The sequence below is a fragment of the Pleurodeles waltl genome, chromosome 10 (assembly GCF_031143425.1).
Source record: "Pleurodeles waltl isolate 20211129_DDA chromosome 10, aPleWal1.hap1.20221129, whole genome shotgun sequence".
NCBI lineage: Eukaryota > Metazoa > Chordata > Amphibia > Caudata > Salamandridae > Pleurodeles > Pleurodeles waltl.
The window spans coordinates 628449691-628467811 of NC_090449.1; the positions used below are offsets into that span (position 1 = coordinate 628449691).

Consider the following 18121-nt stretch of genomic DNA (forward strand, 5'->3'; position numbering starts at 1 on the left):
CGCTTCATTGTTTGAGAACCAAACACTGGAAATGAACCCAAAATAATGTACAACAAACCAACCAAAGTAAATGTTGCTGAGAAGAAAACATTAATAGGGATACCTAATTTGTATAGACACATTTATAATCTGCAAATACAATGCAGACAGATTACTTAACCTAAATAATTGAGCCACATGAGTTCCAGGAAAAAGGGGCTTCATGTACAACAAAATAGGACAGAATAACAAGTTACTTACCTTTGGTAACACTGTTCCTGGTGCACATTCTAATCAAATGGAACACTCAGATTCCCAACTTGGGACCTAGTTAGGTATTAAGAAACAGGCCAATCAACATTATTTGGGTTTGGGAGGGCAGTGAGTAATCTGTGGTTAGAGTATGAATCAGACAGTGTTACTGAAGGTAAGTAATTTGTTCTTATGATACATACTTCAAATCATAGTCATCATCTTATAATAGGTACCATAGCAGAACATTCACAGACGGAATGTGCGTGGAGTGGACTCAGACCAAAACAGTCCAGCACAACTGAGGGGGACAAAGTTCCTTTATCCCTGTACCTGGCTATTAAGGGAGTAGTGCTTCCAGAATGTATGCAAGGACACCCAGGTCATGGCCTGGCAGATGTCAGGGATAGGCACTGTACAAGTTAACACAGTAGTAGCAGCCTTAGCCACAGTAGTATGGGCACCAAAACCTTATAGCAGCTGCTTCTTGGCCACTGCGTAAAAGATCTTAATGCAGAGGGCTACCCACCTTGACAAAGTCCTCTTTAACACAGCTTTCCCTTTTGGCATCCCAGAGAACCCCACAAAAGCTTGTTGTTTACACAGTGGTCTTTGGTATGAACAATATAAAAGCTTAAAGCCCTTTCTGGCTCCAACTGATATTTATTTCGAGAGGCGAGGCAAAAAACACTGGTTGGGCGATGAATTGGCCAACATGGAAACGAGTCACGCCATACAGAAAATGGCAGCTTGAGACCTCAGAACCAATTTGTTCAAGAAAGTGGTTGTGTAGGGTGGTTGCAAGTACAGTGTATGAAGCTCACTTGCGCTCAAGCTGAAATAATTGCAATGAAAACAGTCTTGAAAATCAGGAGACGCAGCAAAAAGCTATGCATCAGGTCAACAGACATACACATGAAAAACGTCAAGACCAAAAGTCCCACTGTGACATCACAAACGGTCTAGGAGGAAATGAGTGGCAAACCTTTTTTAAACCTCATCACAATAGGTGGTTTACACAAGGACAGCTGGTCTGGCAAAAATAAAAAGTTTGAAACAGGAGATAAATAACCTTTGGTAGTGCCCACTGTAAGGCCTTGATGGGCCAAAGACAGAAAGAACAGAAGAACTTCTAGCAGTTTGACTTGTAAAGAGTCAATCTTACAGACACCACACCGGGCAACAAATGTTCCCAGTGCTCGGAATAAATGGATTTTTTAGATGCATGGCAGCAAGTAAGACATCCACCACTTCAGGAAGTAGAGCTTGAAGGTGTAGGCTTCACAGGTGTGGGTGGTGTACCCTGCTTTGCTGCTGCAACAGAAGATCCTCTGGAAGTTGTAGCCTGACCAGAGGGCAAATGTGCATGTCCAGAAGTTCCGGCGACCACATCCTCAAGCCCCAATCCGTAGCCACTATGATGTCTTGGGCCAGATTGTTATTCATCTTTTCAAAACTTAGGGCTGGAGGGAAGGCGTGAAGGAGTACTGTGTTTCATTCCAACTGGAGTGCTTCTCATAGCAAGTGTTCTTGTGGAAAAGCAGCTAACAACGTTTCTGACACTAAGTGCTTCAAAGTGGCAAACAGATCTAGTCAGAGTTCTCCACTCTGCTTGACGATGCCCAGACCCACATCGGGATGTAGATTCCATTCATGAGCTGTGAGCTGCTGCCTGCTTTGCTTGTCCACGCTGGCATTCAAGGATACTGCCAGATGGTTCACAATCAGAAAAATGCCCTGACACTCCAACCAATTTAAAATGTGCAGAGCCTCCTAGCACATGAGTACTCTCTGCCCTTCTAACTGTAATATCACATGGCAGTGGTGTTGTCTATGAGAATCTACACCTGCCTCCCCTTGATGGTAGGAAGGCTTCAAAGCTAGATGAATGGCCCACAACCCCAATAGACTAATAAAGAGCGGAGCTTCTATCAGAGATAGTCTGATCTCCACCTTCCCCAGATGGCCTTCCAAAACCAGCAGTGATGTATCCATCATCACCATCAGCTCTAGTTGAGACCGGGAGAGGGTCCTGGCACTGGATCAATTGCATTTGAAGAGCCACCCACTGCAGATAGTGAGCAATCTCCTAAAGAATCTGGTCAGCATCCAACAGTTTTCCTTGATGTTGGGCCCACAGGAACTTCAGATTCCATTTAAGGATCCACATTTGCTAGCTGGCTTAAACGACAAGGAAGATGCAGGAGGCTAAGAGGCCAAGAAGCCTCAGAGTTGCTCTCACCAAGTTCCAAGGTTCGAGGCTTAAACATCAAGATTATAGCCTGAATGTCATGGACTTCCTGTAGAGGAGAGAAGGCTCTAAACTACACTGCACCCATGATTGCTGCAATGAATAGAAGTCTATGCAAAACAGTCAGGTGTGACTGACTTGATCATGAAACCAAAAGATGTCTGGAGAGTCACCATCCTCTGGAAGTGGTGACCTCTGAAGTTGGGCTGCCACTACTGCCATCACTTTTGTTAACACATGAAGGGTACTGGCGAGGCCAAAATGGAGCACAGCAAAAGTGATCGTACTCCTGGCCTACTTTAAATCACAGGGAACATCTGTGGAACTGCACAATGGGCATAAGAAAATAAGCATCAAAGGACACTGCCCAGTCCTACAAGTTCAAAGTTGACAGAATCAGACTGTGTGAGCATTCTGAATTTGTCCTTCTGCAGGAAGGCAATCAGAAGTCAAAGGTCCAAATTAGGTTGGAGGCCCTTGTCCTTAGGAACAAGGAAATAGCGAGAGTACCAACTCCCTCCTCTTTCAGAGCCCAAACCCCTCTCTTGGGAGAGTAACACTTGCACATATTGTAAAACAGGTGGTCCTCCAAGAGTCACTCTCATGTGGTGGGCTTTGGGTAGGTGGGTGGGGTATACAGAAAGCATAGGGCATAGCCATGCTGAATGATTTGTAGGACACATCTGTCTGATATGCTGGGTAGCAATCCTGGAAGGAAGTGCTGAATCCTGCTACGGAATGATTGTGTACCTTTAATGGCAAACTACAGTATCTGTTTCAAAAGGAGAAGGACTAGGAGGACTGACGCTCTCACTGACCTGTGCAGTGCCTGCCAGACCTACATCCCTGGCCTTGAAATGACTGGGGGGACTGCCACAATGGTTAGGGCGGACTGATGGTGCTTATACGCCATCCCCCTGGAGTAGCCTCTGAATTTTCTCAACTGATGTACAAGTTGCTTGTCAGGAGTCAACAGATTAAGGGAGCGTGCCCTGGCTCTATTATCTTCAACCACAAAATCCAGTGCAACACATCCATGCATGTTATAGATCAGAACTCCAGTGCAAACTGCCCTTCCCATGCCTTCAATAGCGTCTAGGCTGGCAGGAATCACATATTAAGCTGCATCTTGCCCATCATGAATTGTCTGAGCTAGAGAGGCCTACGGTTTTCTAGGATCGCCAACAAGATTTCGCTGGCCATGTTCCACAGGGCATGTGTGTAGCGACTAATAAACAAATGGCAATGACCAGTCTCAATGCAATTCTAGGAAAAGAGACCATATGTTTTCCAACCACCTAAATTCTTTTAAGACGCTCAATTCTGAGGAGCCATGGGCACTGCACTAAGGTTCACCTTGCTGAGTGAAGCCTAAAATGACGAGGCTCTTCAGAGTAGGATGTTTGTTGAGAAAATAAGGATTGCCAGTAGCTGCTCTCTGATGTCTGCCACCTGCCTATGCACCAGCCGGCAGTAACAAGGCTTTTACCAAGCGCCCATCAAGATATTAATGACTGTCTTGTTAAAGGGGAGCACAGGCTCAGACACAGCTGCCTCAGCATGCAAAACTTCTGTAAAGATGTTCATTTTGGTCTTGACATAAGACAGCTGCAAATCCGGGACCTAACATACGCTTTTTATAGCACTATTGCAAATGATGCACTCTGTTCTACAGGAGGTTCAAATGGTGAATCAAACCCTACAATCTTTAAAACATTGCAAAGCTGAATTAGCTTTTTCACCAAAAAGTAGTTTGTCATCAAGGTATATCCATGAGAGAGGCTTGTACAACAAGATCCTATGGAACACATCCATGCTTGTCGACAGATCACAACTCCAGTGCCAACTGCCCTTCTCATGCAATCAGTAGCATTTAGGCTGACACAAATCACATATCTGGCTGCATCTTGCTCATCATGAATTGTCTGTGCTTGAGAGGCCTAAGGTTTTCCCAGACTGCCAACAAGATTTTGCTGGCCATGTTTCAGAGGGCATGTGTGTAGCAACTAATAGTACAAGTTACTTACCTTTGGTAACAAAGTATCTGGTGGCCAGGCATCAATCAACTAAAACTGTATACGCCTGTCGTTGGAATAAATTTGTGGCATGGTGTACCAACAAATCTGTTGATCCCCTCTCTGCCCCTCTATCCGAGATTCTTCTGTTCATTCTTTCTTTAGCCCAGCAGGCCTCTGCTTTGGGCACCCTTAAAGGGCATTTATTTGCCATTTCAGCCTTTCTCAGGCTAACTGATCGCCCCTCACTCTTTAAATCTCCTATTGTGAGTAAATTCCTAAAAGGGCTCACCCTTTTATTTCCTCCCACTCAATTTATCATGCCTCAGTGGGACCTTAATCTTGTACTTACTTATTTGATGTGTACTCCCTTTGAGCCAATACATAATTGTCCTTTGTGGCTCCTCACCTTCAAAACCAGCTTTCTGGTCGCTATCACCTCTGCTCGCAGGGTGAGTGAGCTACAGACCCTTTCCTCAAAGCCTCTGTACTTGTCTGTGCACCCTGACAAAGTTGTGTTGCGCACTAGGGCTTCCTTCCTTCCTAAGGTGGTTACACTCTTTCATGTAGACCAGTCCATCACTTTGCCTACTTTCTACGCACCCCCACATCCTTCCCATGAGGAGGAGAGACTCCACCGTCTGGACCCAAAAAGAGCGTTGGCGTTCTACCTCAATCGTACTAGAGATTTCCAGGTGGACGATCAACTCTTCGTTGGGTAGGTGGGTGTGAAAAAAGGGAAGGCGGTGCAAAAATGTAATATCTCTGATGGGTGCTTCTTTGCATCAGAATGTGCTATGCTTTGGCCAAGAAGCAACCTCCTGAAGGCTTGCCAGCTCATTCCACCAGAGCAACTGCTGCTTCCACTGCGTTAGCGCGCCAAATTCCTGTCCTGGATATCTGCTAGGTGGCTATGTGGGCATCCCTTCACACGTTTGCTAAGCACTACTGCCTGGACAGTCAGGTCCGTCAAGACGGCTATTTTGGTTGTTCGGTCCTACAGGACTTTCTAGTATGATCTTTGTTTGCAGCCCACCACTGAGGATGGCATTGCTTGGGTATCTATTCTAAGGTAAGGAATCTGCAACTAGAAGTCTGAATCAGATGTACAAGTTACTTACCTCCGGTAACAAAATATCTGGTAGAGACATATTCTAGTTGCAGATTCCTTACCACCCACCCATCCTCCCCGCTTGCGAACTGATTTCTAGGGACAGGGATTCCCCCTTTCAGGTCCTTAGCTCTTGCGCACCAATCTCAGTGTTTTTAGCGGCTCTGCGCTTTGGTGTGGAAAGTCATTAAAAGAAATGGCCGTCACTGCGTGAGGGCGGTGTCTATATACTACTCCCGACATCATCACGGTGACCACAACGCCTATGACAGCCGCAGAGTCGACCGAAGCCACCTAACGACGTGTAAGGGTATTGCTCGAAGAAAAATCTCTGGATCCAGGCTGACGCCTGGGGGAAAATTCTAAGGTAAGGAATCTGCAACTAGAAGTCTCTATCAGATAACAGATAACAAATAACAATGACCAATCTCAATGCAAGCCTAGGAGAAGAGAACATATGTTGTCCAACCACCTAAATTCTCTTTAAGACGCTCTATCAGGAGGAGCCGTGGGGACTCCACTGAGGTTCACCTTGTTGAGTGAAGCCTAAACTGACGAGGCTCCTCAGAGTTGGATGTTTGTTGAGAACATAAGGCTCGCCAGGAGTTGCTCCATGATGTCTACCACCTGCCTATGCACCAGTGGGCAGGAACAGGGCTTTTACCAAGTGCAAATCAAGGTATCAGTGACTATCTTGTTAAAGGGGAGCATTGGCTCAGAGAGGGCTGGCTCAGCCTGCAGAATTTCTGTAAGGATGCTCATTTTAGTCTAGACAGCTGCAAACCTAGCCTCTTTATATCACTACTTCAAATTATGTGATCTGGTCCAAATGGTGAGTCAAATCCTGTTTAAGGGGATGTGTCAAATCCACATGCTCCTTGCATGTTCAAGTAAGAGTTATCATTTGTATAGTGAGGAAGGTGAAAACCATCACCCTTCCCCACCATCATCATTTCCCTCTTGGGGTGTACCTCGTTCAGAGTCAGAAGCAAGAAGATAACGGAGCCTCTGTTGGTGTGTTCACCCTGGTAGAGCAACTGGTTCAAATTCAAACTGTATGATGACGAGCTGCCCTTTTGTAATCTTGTAGAGTGACAGTCAAGCTCAGGCCGAAGTTAGCTTGGTGTCAGGTGCAAATCACCATCGGACTCTCTTCCAGCACGGGTACTGGCATCAACATGGACTGGCACAGAGCACGCAAAACAAACCAGTGTGGGTGCCTGTCCTAGAGTGGACTGGAGCAGGTCCCAAGTAGTCAGATGGCTCGGAGGACGGATTCGCCTGAGGAAAGCCAAATGGAGGCCGCAGTGGCTATTTAGGGCCTGAAGATCACAAGGAGGAGTCGGAATTCTGCCAAAAATCTGTACCATGTCCTCTCTTTGAAGGCATTAGTTCGCTGCAATGACGTAGATGGCCAGGGAAATTTGAGGCCTACCAGAATCATTTGTGGAATGGGCTTCACAATCAGGGTCCTAAGGGGAGACAGACACACTGCGAAGACTTTGCGTCTTCTCTTTACATAAAGAGTAGCAGGATGAGCTTGAGCACTACTTTACTTTTTGCGTTTAATTTGCACTTCCATTTGGAATTACAGGAGGACTTGGACTGCGAAGCAGACCTTTTGCGGAAATAGCTTCAGAAGTGAGATTGGGTCCCCACCCGAGACTTGGAGCAGGACTCACACGACGGATGTGACTTCTTGTGTTTGGAGATGTACAGCTTCACTTCTTGGTTCCACATCACCTTTGGGTGCATGATGCGATGGCACATTTATCACACAACTTCGAGTCAGGGCTTGAGTCCAGACACCACAGACACACCAAGTGTAGGTTCGTTACCAACATTTGTTTCCTGCAGTTTTGGTATTCAGAAATTTGTAGTTTTAGGAGGGGACAACATTCATGACAACACTGGATTCAAGTTTTGGAAGATGTCAGAAAACTGACATGTTTGGTGGTGGAGCTCTGGATCTATATATATCTTGTCTGTCTCTTCTGGGGCAGCAAGGAGCCAATGCTGAGCCACATGGCACCACCTAGTGGTCAGTGGGAGCATTATTGGATACACGTTTACAGATACAGAGCCTCATTACGACCCTGGAGGTCCAATGACCACTGGTGGCGGATGGACCACCGCCAATGTGGCGGTCCGACCCTGGCGGTAGCGCTGCAGTCGGACCGCCAGCATGCCACTTTTCATCTACATGATGGTGCTGGCGGTCCTAATCCGCCAGCGGTCTCATGGCGGTAATCCCGCCATGAAAAGGCTGGTGGGTGCAGGGGGCCTCCTGCACTGCCCATGCACTTAGCATGAGCAGTGCAGGGGCTACACTGGCCAGCCCCATTGAAATGTTCACTGTCTGCTTTGCAGACATTGAACATTGCGATGTGTGCTAGTGCACCCTACACACTAAAGCGTTGCAGCCGGCTATATTATGAGCCGGAGACGATGCTGGGCCAGCAGGAAACTCGTAATGGGCCCGGAGGGAAGGCTGCCATACTGGCACTAACCTACCCACCGCGACTTCGGTGAAGTCCTAATAAGGCCCACAGTTTGGCACCTGGGGAATATTCTAAGGTGAGGAATCTGCAGTTAAAAGTCTCCATCAGAAATGTAAACACATGAAAAGATGTTTGAAGCACACCACTAAAATACAAACAGTAACATTACCCTTTTGGGGTCCTAAATACTGATACAAGAACTTTGCATCAAATTGGTAGCTTTAGGAGTTACAGTTGCTTCCACTACAGATGATGCATTTCTACACTTTTGAATTTCCTATAACCCCTTGACACCCAAAGGCCACAAAGTGCTTCTAAATACACAAACAAAATGGTCTTTCAGCTTCAAAACTAACCTCAAGTCCTAACAAAACTCATTCAATGTTTACGGTCATTAACTGCCTCTCTACCTCCATATTCCCCCTTCGCTTATCTGCATACAAAGCCATTGCTATAGCACCCTGTTTTATCAAACAGTATTTCAGAATATTCCCTTCAACATCTAGATGGCACCAGTGGCAGGTACCATCATCACTATCTTGTTACCATATCTTATCCTTTCCACTCTATTGGTAACACGTACTAGGATACATAATTGCAACATATTATATGCAGGTATGTTTCTGAAGATAACGAGGAACTTTTCATTGTACCCAGAACATGTCTACCAGAGTCACCTCAACCTGGCTTTGAAGGATCACCACAAACCTCCATGTGTTGCATGCACATGTTTCAGGGTACTGTATTAAACAATACCCTCAGACCCATGTACAAAGAGGCTATAAAGGATTTCAAATACAGTTTAAACAATATGACCCTCTTCAGTAACAGATGATTCCCTGGGTACTACAAGAAATCAATGCAAACAGAAACAAGACAGTCTAAACTGGCTTTAGTGTCTCCAGCCCTCTAGCATGTGCACCTTGGAAATTAGTAGAGGGGAGAGAAGTACTTAAAGTTATGAAAGAAACTGAAAACGCACATCTTCCAACATTCCTATTTTCATTTACCGCCTATATCCACTGGACTTCCTGAGACGCCCTGACTGACCATGGTTCAAATTCAGTCACTAACATGTGGCTTAGAATATATAATGAACATAACATAAAACATAACCCTTAGGTGATGCCAGTTACACTCAGACTGATACTATATCTAGTCACAGAAAGAATACATATTCCCAACTTACTGGCACCTGTGCTGTATAACTCAAAGTTCTAAAGTCCTGGGCTGGCGCTGAGTGATATTCAAAGTTGGGAACCTGTGAGGAGAGGACATCTATAAGTAAAATATCATTCAAATCACCACCATCAAACATTTGCATTTTCAATTCCTGGGCTGATCTAGGTTTTTGAACATTTACTGATCTTTCTTTAACCATTGGTTAATTGTAAGCTAAGTTCCAAGAATGTGCTTTACACAAGCAACAGACACGCTACTGCGGTGGAAAACATTATTTTCTAAACTAAGACTGAAAACACATATCATGATATAAATGATACCAAGTGATTTGAAAATGAAAAGTCTTGATGAACTGATTAACTCTTTGAAAAACAAGAACTCTTGCCTTCACAAATCAGGCCCTTTATACAACCATACCAAGTCTGTCAATCTCTGGTCAATTGCACACTTGTGATTTCTAAATATCTGTAAATATGCTGATCGTACTTTTCTGGGGCCACCTGGATTCCTTGAGTCACTCTTAAATTATCCCATTAAGGATCATTAGTCAATGTCTCTTGCTTGGACTACTAATAGTGGTACATTTGTTATGCTGGTCTTCCTTAAAAGTATGATATAATTCAACATGATACGGTGTGCAAACACTGTAGACCGACTATTCATAGTTTTTCAATTTCCTTAAGACAGGATGCCAAGAGTAATAAATGAGCATTTGTTCCCCTCTGTGGGCCTGGAAATTGTTGTAGATATATTTAAAACCAGATCTGAATACAGCAAAGTCTAAAAGCTGGACATGTAAAAAAAAAGAAAAAAAACACTGGCACAGCAGCAAAAAACAAAGTTGAGCAAGCAATTGATCTTGGTCACAATTTTGAGAGTATCTTGCAAGTGAGATATTACCTGGATCACCATCTTCACCATATAGCTTGTGAGACCGTCACCCTTCAGGGACAGCGCTTGGACACTTTTGCCAGGTAAAGATACTGGTCATAATTAGTGGGTTAAAAGTGACCGCTTCTGACAGCTTCAGAAATCTAAATTTCCCCTACACTTTGATAATCAATCAGCAGCGGCACATACGTCAACAAACCAGTTTGGACAATCTGAAATACATCATGTTTCACAGAAGAAAATGTGTTGAACTGAATAACTGTTCTGTAGCAAAACCTATTCCCAACATGAATATTGTCGAAGGAGCATAATATCCTCATCATAACTACTCTGCCTACATTTGTAACTTCATTCATGAATACTGCAGAGGTCATAAATAATTCCCTTCTTGAACTGTCAACCCCTTGAGAAAAATGTTACACCAAACGGTCAGTCACCACAACAAGGGTGGTTAGGAAAAATGAGCCATGACAAATAAGGGCATCAACAATACTCTATTGAGGAATATTATGGTGCATTAGTATAATCATAGGGAATACTATGCTTTTCAAACTACCATAAAATAACAGAAGTGCACCAAAAGAAATTGTTTCTATCAAAAGCCTGAAGAACTTGTTAAATACTACCAGCAGGAATATCAAACAGAGGAGTAACATCGCCAACATTAAGCCTCTGCCAGAATGGAAAACATTCTTCAGACAGAAGCATGTCTATGCACAATGCACAAACCACCCCTTGCACTCCAGAAGGAATGATTTCTTCAGTAAACATGTTCCCAGGAGAAATGATCTCTCAGGTGAATGATGTTCCAAAAACTTCTTCAAAGGTCAATGCAGTAGAGAATTATTTTCCATAGTACCCTCTCATATCTGGCAATGCTGCATTAAACATTACGCTATAACATAAAATCGATTTAGTACATTTCAAGATATTGGGCTCCAGCAATAAGGTTTTAGAAAACAATGCCATTTTAACACCATGCCAAGAATAATTCTAACAGGAACTATGTAAAGAGAAATATTGCATTGCTACTGTGAATAATGTGCAGGTATCAGATTCAGAATACTATGCCAGAGAATACTGCTGCCAAAATATTTATACTTTAAAAACAAACAAGAAAAACACTTGGCATATGGGGTAGAGAGTAGCTCAACAGACTAATATGCAAGAAAAATTGTCCTGAAGGTCACATCCCCCTATTTGCTTCTAGAATTCTACCTCACTTTACCAATTCCTCTGTCAAGTCTATGCAAATATGTTGCTGCTTTAAAAGGTGATCCCAGACCTTAGAACTGCTTTAATCAAATAAGTGCATAATCATGGGGGACGCAGCAAAGAAATAATGGTCTTATGGAGCAAATGCCAATCACCTAACAAGATATTAACATGTTTAAAAATATGTTTGTGTAAACGTGCCTACTAGTAGTGTTTGGTCTCAACTGTTTGACCTAGATGGTCTCACCAGATGCTTTCTTAGATCATCACTTGCGGATACCATTTCCAATCTTGACAGACTACTCTATTTTCGGAGATAACATCTTGCATTGGAAGTTCTAGATATCCACACTATACTTTATTAGGTATGGTACAAAACCGTGAAAGTGCAATACAAGACAGTTAAAACGCCTCTTCATATCTGTAACACAGTAGAGATTAATAACAAATATATTCCCTACAGTACAAGAAAGGTAAGAGACTTGAGCAAAATTGCATATTCACAGCCCACAGGTTAATCAGATAAGGCATTGGATGGGTAGGTGGCATATATAAAGCCAGTTCACAAAAACCTCAAAAGGGTGAGCCAAGTTCACTGACTATAATTCAATCCTTTCTCAACTATATATTAGATGAAATATCGGTGCTCTGTCTGTTTTTTCCCTGGCTTAGTGTTAATCTATACTTTTTCAGGAAGAATTTGGCCATCTTTTCCTTACAATCCCAAAATAAATGCAGATTACAATATCCCTGATTGTGTACCCGCCACAACATTAGGCGAGACGTTGGTACCCTATCTTAGCCAGTTCTCTGGCCTTCACATCGCTGGTTCTTAACTGATATTTCTTGAAAGTTCAGTACCCTACGTTTTGGGATTAGCCCATCTGCGAACAAAATCTACTTAGGAGACAATGGGCTTAGATGCACTGCTTTTCAACATTCTCGATAAAGTGTGTGAATACTAACGTCTAAATTAAGACAGTCGGCATTTCCTCATAGGCCTCAAGTAGGCAGGACATTCTCTGCTGCATTAACAACAAATAAAGTGCAATGGCAGTCATCATTAATGTTATTACCTTTTTCCATTTTGATGTAAATGTTTTAATTTCTAAGGCATCAAATCGAAATGTTATGTACTATGTCTTGGCTATTGGTGGCTGTACATTGTTCAAAAACCTTTCCAATGAGGTTCCGGATTTTGTATCTAGAAACTGAGCTCTCCATCTCCCTTTATGGAGGCAGTGGTGCAAACTGGATGTAACATAGTTCCAATGGCTAGTCTTCTGTGATTGTTTGGATGTCAATGTTAGGAAGGATGGCTCTTCCTAGTAAGTTTCCACAAGCAACATCTTTATGTGGTGGAGCCTTAGGAATGTAATAGTATTGTCTAACTTTATTAACTCTAAGTCCTCTCCCCCCCTAAACTGGGGGACAACTCCTCCACAGACCACATTATAAAACAATAAAGGTGTCTAAATGCTGCCAGATGTTATATCCTTATCAAACCTATATCAAAGAACAAAGGTGTAAGCGGTGTACTTCTTGGAGGATGTAATAACCTTACAAAAAGATTCTCACCAAATGTCAGTGGGTTTACCATTTCTATATACCTAAAGTTTGGCTCTTTATAGGGCGGCAGCCTGGGTATTAGCTTTATACACTTCTAAGGTGGAAGGGTGGGGGGGGACCCTAGAGATTGTAGTCTGATGTATTTTGGATATAACTGAGGCCCTATGTTGGAGGATGGCTCTACATTGGTGGCTGTGTGGGTTTCATGACATCCTGTTATGAAACATAATATCCAGATACTCAAATTTAAATAAGAGTTCCAATCTGTTGTGTTCTAGGTATATGTTGGCTTAGAAGGACTTGTGGGGTCTTAACGCCATGTATCTAGTTCTGGATGCGTTGTTCTCTAATCCCTTCTTGTTGCAGTGTGTCTTAAATTTATCGAATAGTAGCTACAGTCCCATGGGTGCTCTTGAAAACAGAAGATTATGTTCAATATAAAAAAATTGTATTGTTGCACTCCAAAGTCTATTTTGCAGTGGCCTAGCTCAGGGGGAGTGGTTTATTGCATGTCACTCACTTTTCCTCTGGAAGAGCTTTTCAGATGATTTCCTGGTAGTGATCGATGGTCTAAGAGATGGGATCTGTGGACCTTATCAATTCTTTTGAAAAGTTCTTGAGAATTGACTATGCAAGGGAAATTGAGAAGGGACTAAGAAAGGCTGTGGTGGGGGCTGGCCAATGCTGACAACATGGACAGTGGACAAAGCAATGAGGAGACATGTGAGCCTGGGCTGGAGTGGAATGGGGGGTTGCACTGGAGAGTCTCATGTGCAATAGTCTGGTTATGCTTGGGATAACCTGACTGATGCCAATGGTGGATCAGTACCCTCCAAAATCAACATTCTACCACGTACGCTGATGTGGTGTTATTGGGTCTCGAGCAGATCTTTGGTACTAAAGGGAAGGTAAGGGTAGAGGTTGGAATTTGAGAAAATGGACGGGGAGATGGAGCGAGTGGTGCAATCAACTGATTGGCATTCATTATGCTCAGGGCAGGTTTTGAAACGCTTGGAATGATCATAAAATTCAGGATTGGCACCTTCCATTTTCCTTTGCAGTTTAGGAGATGTGAAAGTTATGGTCTGCTTGTTTGTTGTGCGAGTAATGAATAGTGATCCTAACCACAGCTTGCCAATTTCCTCAATGGCAAAACTGAACCATAATACACATTACCCATTATGCATTCTCTGTCAGAATATATTATGTATTACACATACATGCACAGACTGAAATAACAGTTAAAATGATGTTTGAGGAACAAACATGCAAAACCATCAAAATTCAACAGTTATGTTTAGGCATGCACATAACACCTGACAACTTGCAGCCAAATGCCATAAACTAAAACACATCTGGGAAAGACACCAACACAAAAACAAGTTAATTTGATGACATGGCGTTCAACCGCCTGTTGTCTGTGTTCTTATACATAACGGTTGTATTTCAGTGGTTTTGCTTGTTTGAACTTCCAACATAGCTAATTTTTTTACTGTTTTGTTTCAGTGAAGTTGATTGTTTTTCTATAATGTACTTATATTAATAGCCTCGCTGCGCTTGACTTTTGGTCGTGCGCAGCCGAAGATTAGGCACCCGATATATATATGAAAAATGTCACTTACCCAGTGTACATCTGTTCGTGGCATGTTCCGCTGCAGATTCACATGCTATGCATAGTCCTGCCATCTAGTGTTGGGCTCGAAGTGTTACAAGTTGTTTTTCTTAGAAGAAGTGTTTGAGTCACGGGATCGAGTTACTCCTCCTCTTCGGCTCCATTGCTCATGGGCATCGACTTCATCTTAGATTGTTTTGCCACAGAGGGTGAGGTAGGAGTGATAGAGTATAAAGAAAGCAGATGTCCGTGCAAATGGAATTGAGATATATATACATATGTACAAATTAATGTTTTAGCTTAAACGGCTACAGGCCCACGGAGAAGCGGGAGGGTGCATGTGAATCTGCAGCTACACATGCCACGAACAGATGTACACTGGGTAAGTGACATTTTCCGTTCGATGGCATGTGTAGCTGCAGATACACATGCTATGCATAGACTACAAAGCAGTTTTGCCTCCCATAAGCGGTGGTCAGCCTGTAGGAGGTGAAGTTGTTTGAAATAGTGTTCTTAGTACAGCCTGTCCTACTGTAGCCTGTTGTGTTGCTAACACATCTATACAGTAATGCTTGGTAAATGTATGGGGTGTTGACCAAGTAGCTGCTTTACAGATTTCTGCCATTGGTATATTTCCTAAAAATGCCATTGTTGCTCCTTTTTTCCTGGTGGAATGTGCTTTTGGTGTTACTAATAGCTGCCTTTTAGCTTTTAGGTAACATGTTTGGATGCATTTTACTATCCATCTAGCTAGTCCTTGTTTTGAGATAGGATTACCAGTATGTGGTTTCAGGAACGCCACAAATAACTGTTTGGTTTTCCTAAATGATTTAGTTCTATCAATGTAATACATTATAGCTCTTTTAATGACCAATGTATGCAGCGCTCTTTCTGCTACAGAGTCTGGCTGTGGTAAGAAGACTGGGAGTTCCACTGTTGGTATGAAACGGTGATATCACCTTTGGTAGAAATTTTGGGTTTGTCCGAAGTACCACTTTATGTTTGTGTACTTGTATGAAGGGTTGTTCAATAGTGAAAGCTTGGATTTCACTAACTCTCCTTAATGAAGTAATGGCAACTAGGAATGCCACTTTCCATGTTAGGTATTGAATCGGACATGAATGCATAGGTTCAGATGGTGGACCCATGAGTCGTGTGAGTACAATATTTAGAATCCACGAAGGCACTGGGGGTGTTCTTGGTGGTATGATGCGTTTTAGTCCTTCCATGAAGGCTTTGATAACAGGGACTCTAAATAGAGAGGTGTGTTGTATATTTTGCAAATACGCTGAAATAGCAGTGAGATGTATTTTGATGGACGAGAAGGCAAAATTTGCTTTTTGAAGATGAAGCAAGTAACCTACAATGTCTTGTATTGATACTGAAAGAGGGGCCATCTGTTTAGAGTGACAGTAAAACACAAACCTTTTCCATTTGTTCGCATAACACTGCCTTCTAGTGGGTTTTTTAGCTTGTTTAATTACTTCCATACACTCTGTTGGAAGATGTAGATATTCAAACTCTAAGACTTCAGGAGCCAAATCGCTAGATTGAGTATTGCTGGATCTGGATGCCTGATCTGTGGTTTGTTTTGTGTTAACAGATCTGGTCTGTTGGGGAGTTTGATGTGTGGTGCTACTGACAGATCTAACAGTGTCGTGTACCAGGGTTGACGTGCCCACGCTGGTGCTATAAGTATGAGTTTGAGTTTGTTTTGACGCAGTTTGTTGACTAGAAATGGAATGAGCGGGAGAGGGGGGAAGCGTAAGCAAATATCCCTGACCAGTAGATCCATAGAGCATTGCCCTTGGATAGAGGATGTGGGAACCTGGATGCAAAGTTTCAGCATTTTGCGTTTTCACTGGTGGCAAATAAGTCTATGTCTGGCATTCCCCAGTGATGAAAGTATTGGGGATGAATTTCCCACTTGTGTGTTTGTTGATGATCTCGGCTGAGAACATGTGCCAATTGGTTGTGTATGCCTGGAATGTATTGTGCTACAGGTGAATGTATTGCCCAATGCCAAATCTTTTGTGCTAGAAGGGACAGTTGCGATGAGTGGGTCCCTCCTTGTTTGTTTAGGCAATACATTGTAGTCATGTTGTCTGATTTGATCAGAATGTGTTTGTGAATGAGAAGAGGTTGAAAGGCTCTGAGTGCTAGGAATACGGCTAGCAATTCTAGGCGATTTATGTGAAGTTGTTTAAATTTGTGGAATTTCACCACTGAAGTGATATGCATGTTTGGCAGTCTATCAACACTAGATCTTGAAGTTGACCGTGTGCCTGTGACCATTGTTTTGCAAGGCACTGTTGCAAGGGCTGTATGTTTAATCTTGCATTTTGGACAATGGCGATGCATGATGCCATCATGCCCAACAGTTTCATTACAAATTTGACTGTGTACTGTTGGTTTGACTGAATTTGTGGTAATACATTGTGGAATGTTTGTACCCTTTGTGGACTTGGGCTTGCAAGTGCTGTTTGCATATTTAGTGTGTCTCCTAAATACTGTTGAATTTGCGCAGGTTGTAATTGGGATTTTTGGTAGTTTATAGAGAACCCTAGAGTGTGTAGGGTTTGTATTACATAATGTGTATGGTTTTGACACTGTGTATGACTGTTGGATTTTATTAGCCTATCATCCAGATATGGAAAGACATGGATGTGTTGCCTTCTTAGGTAGGCTGCAACTACCACAAGGTATTTTGTAAATACTCTAGGAGCTGCTGTTATCCCGAAGGGTAACACTTTGAACTGGTAATGTTTTCCCCGTATTACAAACCTGAGATATTTTCTGTGCGCTGTATGGATTGCTATGTGTAAATATGCATCTTTGAGGTCTAGTGTTGCCATGAAATCATCTTGTTGTAGCAGTGGGACTACATCCTGTAGTGCTACCATGTGAAAGTGTTATGATAGGATGTAAAGATTGAGAGTTCTGAGATCTAGTATTGGTCTCAAGGTTCCATCTTTTTGGGGAATAAGGAAGTAAGGGAGTAAACCCCTGTTCCTATTTGATCTTGTGGTACAAGCTCTATGGCTTGTTTGAGTATAGTGACTGCCCTTCTTCTCGCAACATGGAGATGTGTTGGGAGTAGAGTTTGTGTGGTTTTGGAGGTATATCTGGGGGAATTTGTGCTAATTCTATGCAGTAACCATTGCGCATAATAGACAATACCCAGCTGTCTGTTGTAATGGGTAACCAATTTTTGTGGGACGTTTGCAGTCTTCCTCCCACAGGTGAAGTGTGATGAGGGAAGAGGTGGAGAGAGTCACTGTTTTGGGTGTGAGGCTTATTTTGCTGGCTGATATTTTGCCCTACCTCTGGGGAATTGGCCTTTACAAGTTCCTCTAAACTCTGATTTGGATTGTGAGGTGGATGCCTCAGGTGTTTGTGCTCTAAAACCACCCCTGTATTGAGGTTTCTGAAATGCACCTCTGTATTGTGTATTATACAGAGCACCCATGGCTTTAGCGGTGTCTGAGACTTTCTTCATCTTTTCAGTGGCTTTATCAACTTCAGGGCCAAAAAGCTGTTTCT

The 18121-nt window shown here is 42.9% G+C and overlaps 1 protein-coding gene across 11 annotated transcripts in view; it reads right to left on the bottom strand.

Annotated features, from left to right (window-relative positions):
- The window catches only part of KMT2C (lysine methyltransferase 2C), a 1516687-nt gene that overhangs the window by 281947 nt on the left and 1216619 nt on the right, over window positions 1-18121 (bottom strand). For 9 of the 11 annotated variants that reach the window (XM_069211124.1, XM_069211114.1, XM_069211120.1 and 6 more), the window contains one exon: window positions 9299-9370. The exons of the other annotated variants lie outside the window; for them this stretch is intronic. In XM_069211124.1, coding sequence (XP_069067225.1) covers window positions 9299-9370 — 72 coding nt within the window. The remainder of the gene's footprint in view (window positions 1-9298; window positions 9371-18121) is intronic. 11 annotated transcript variants of the gene reach the window in all.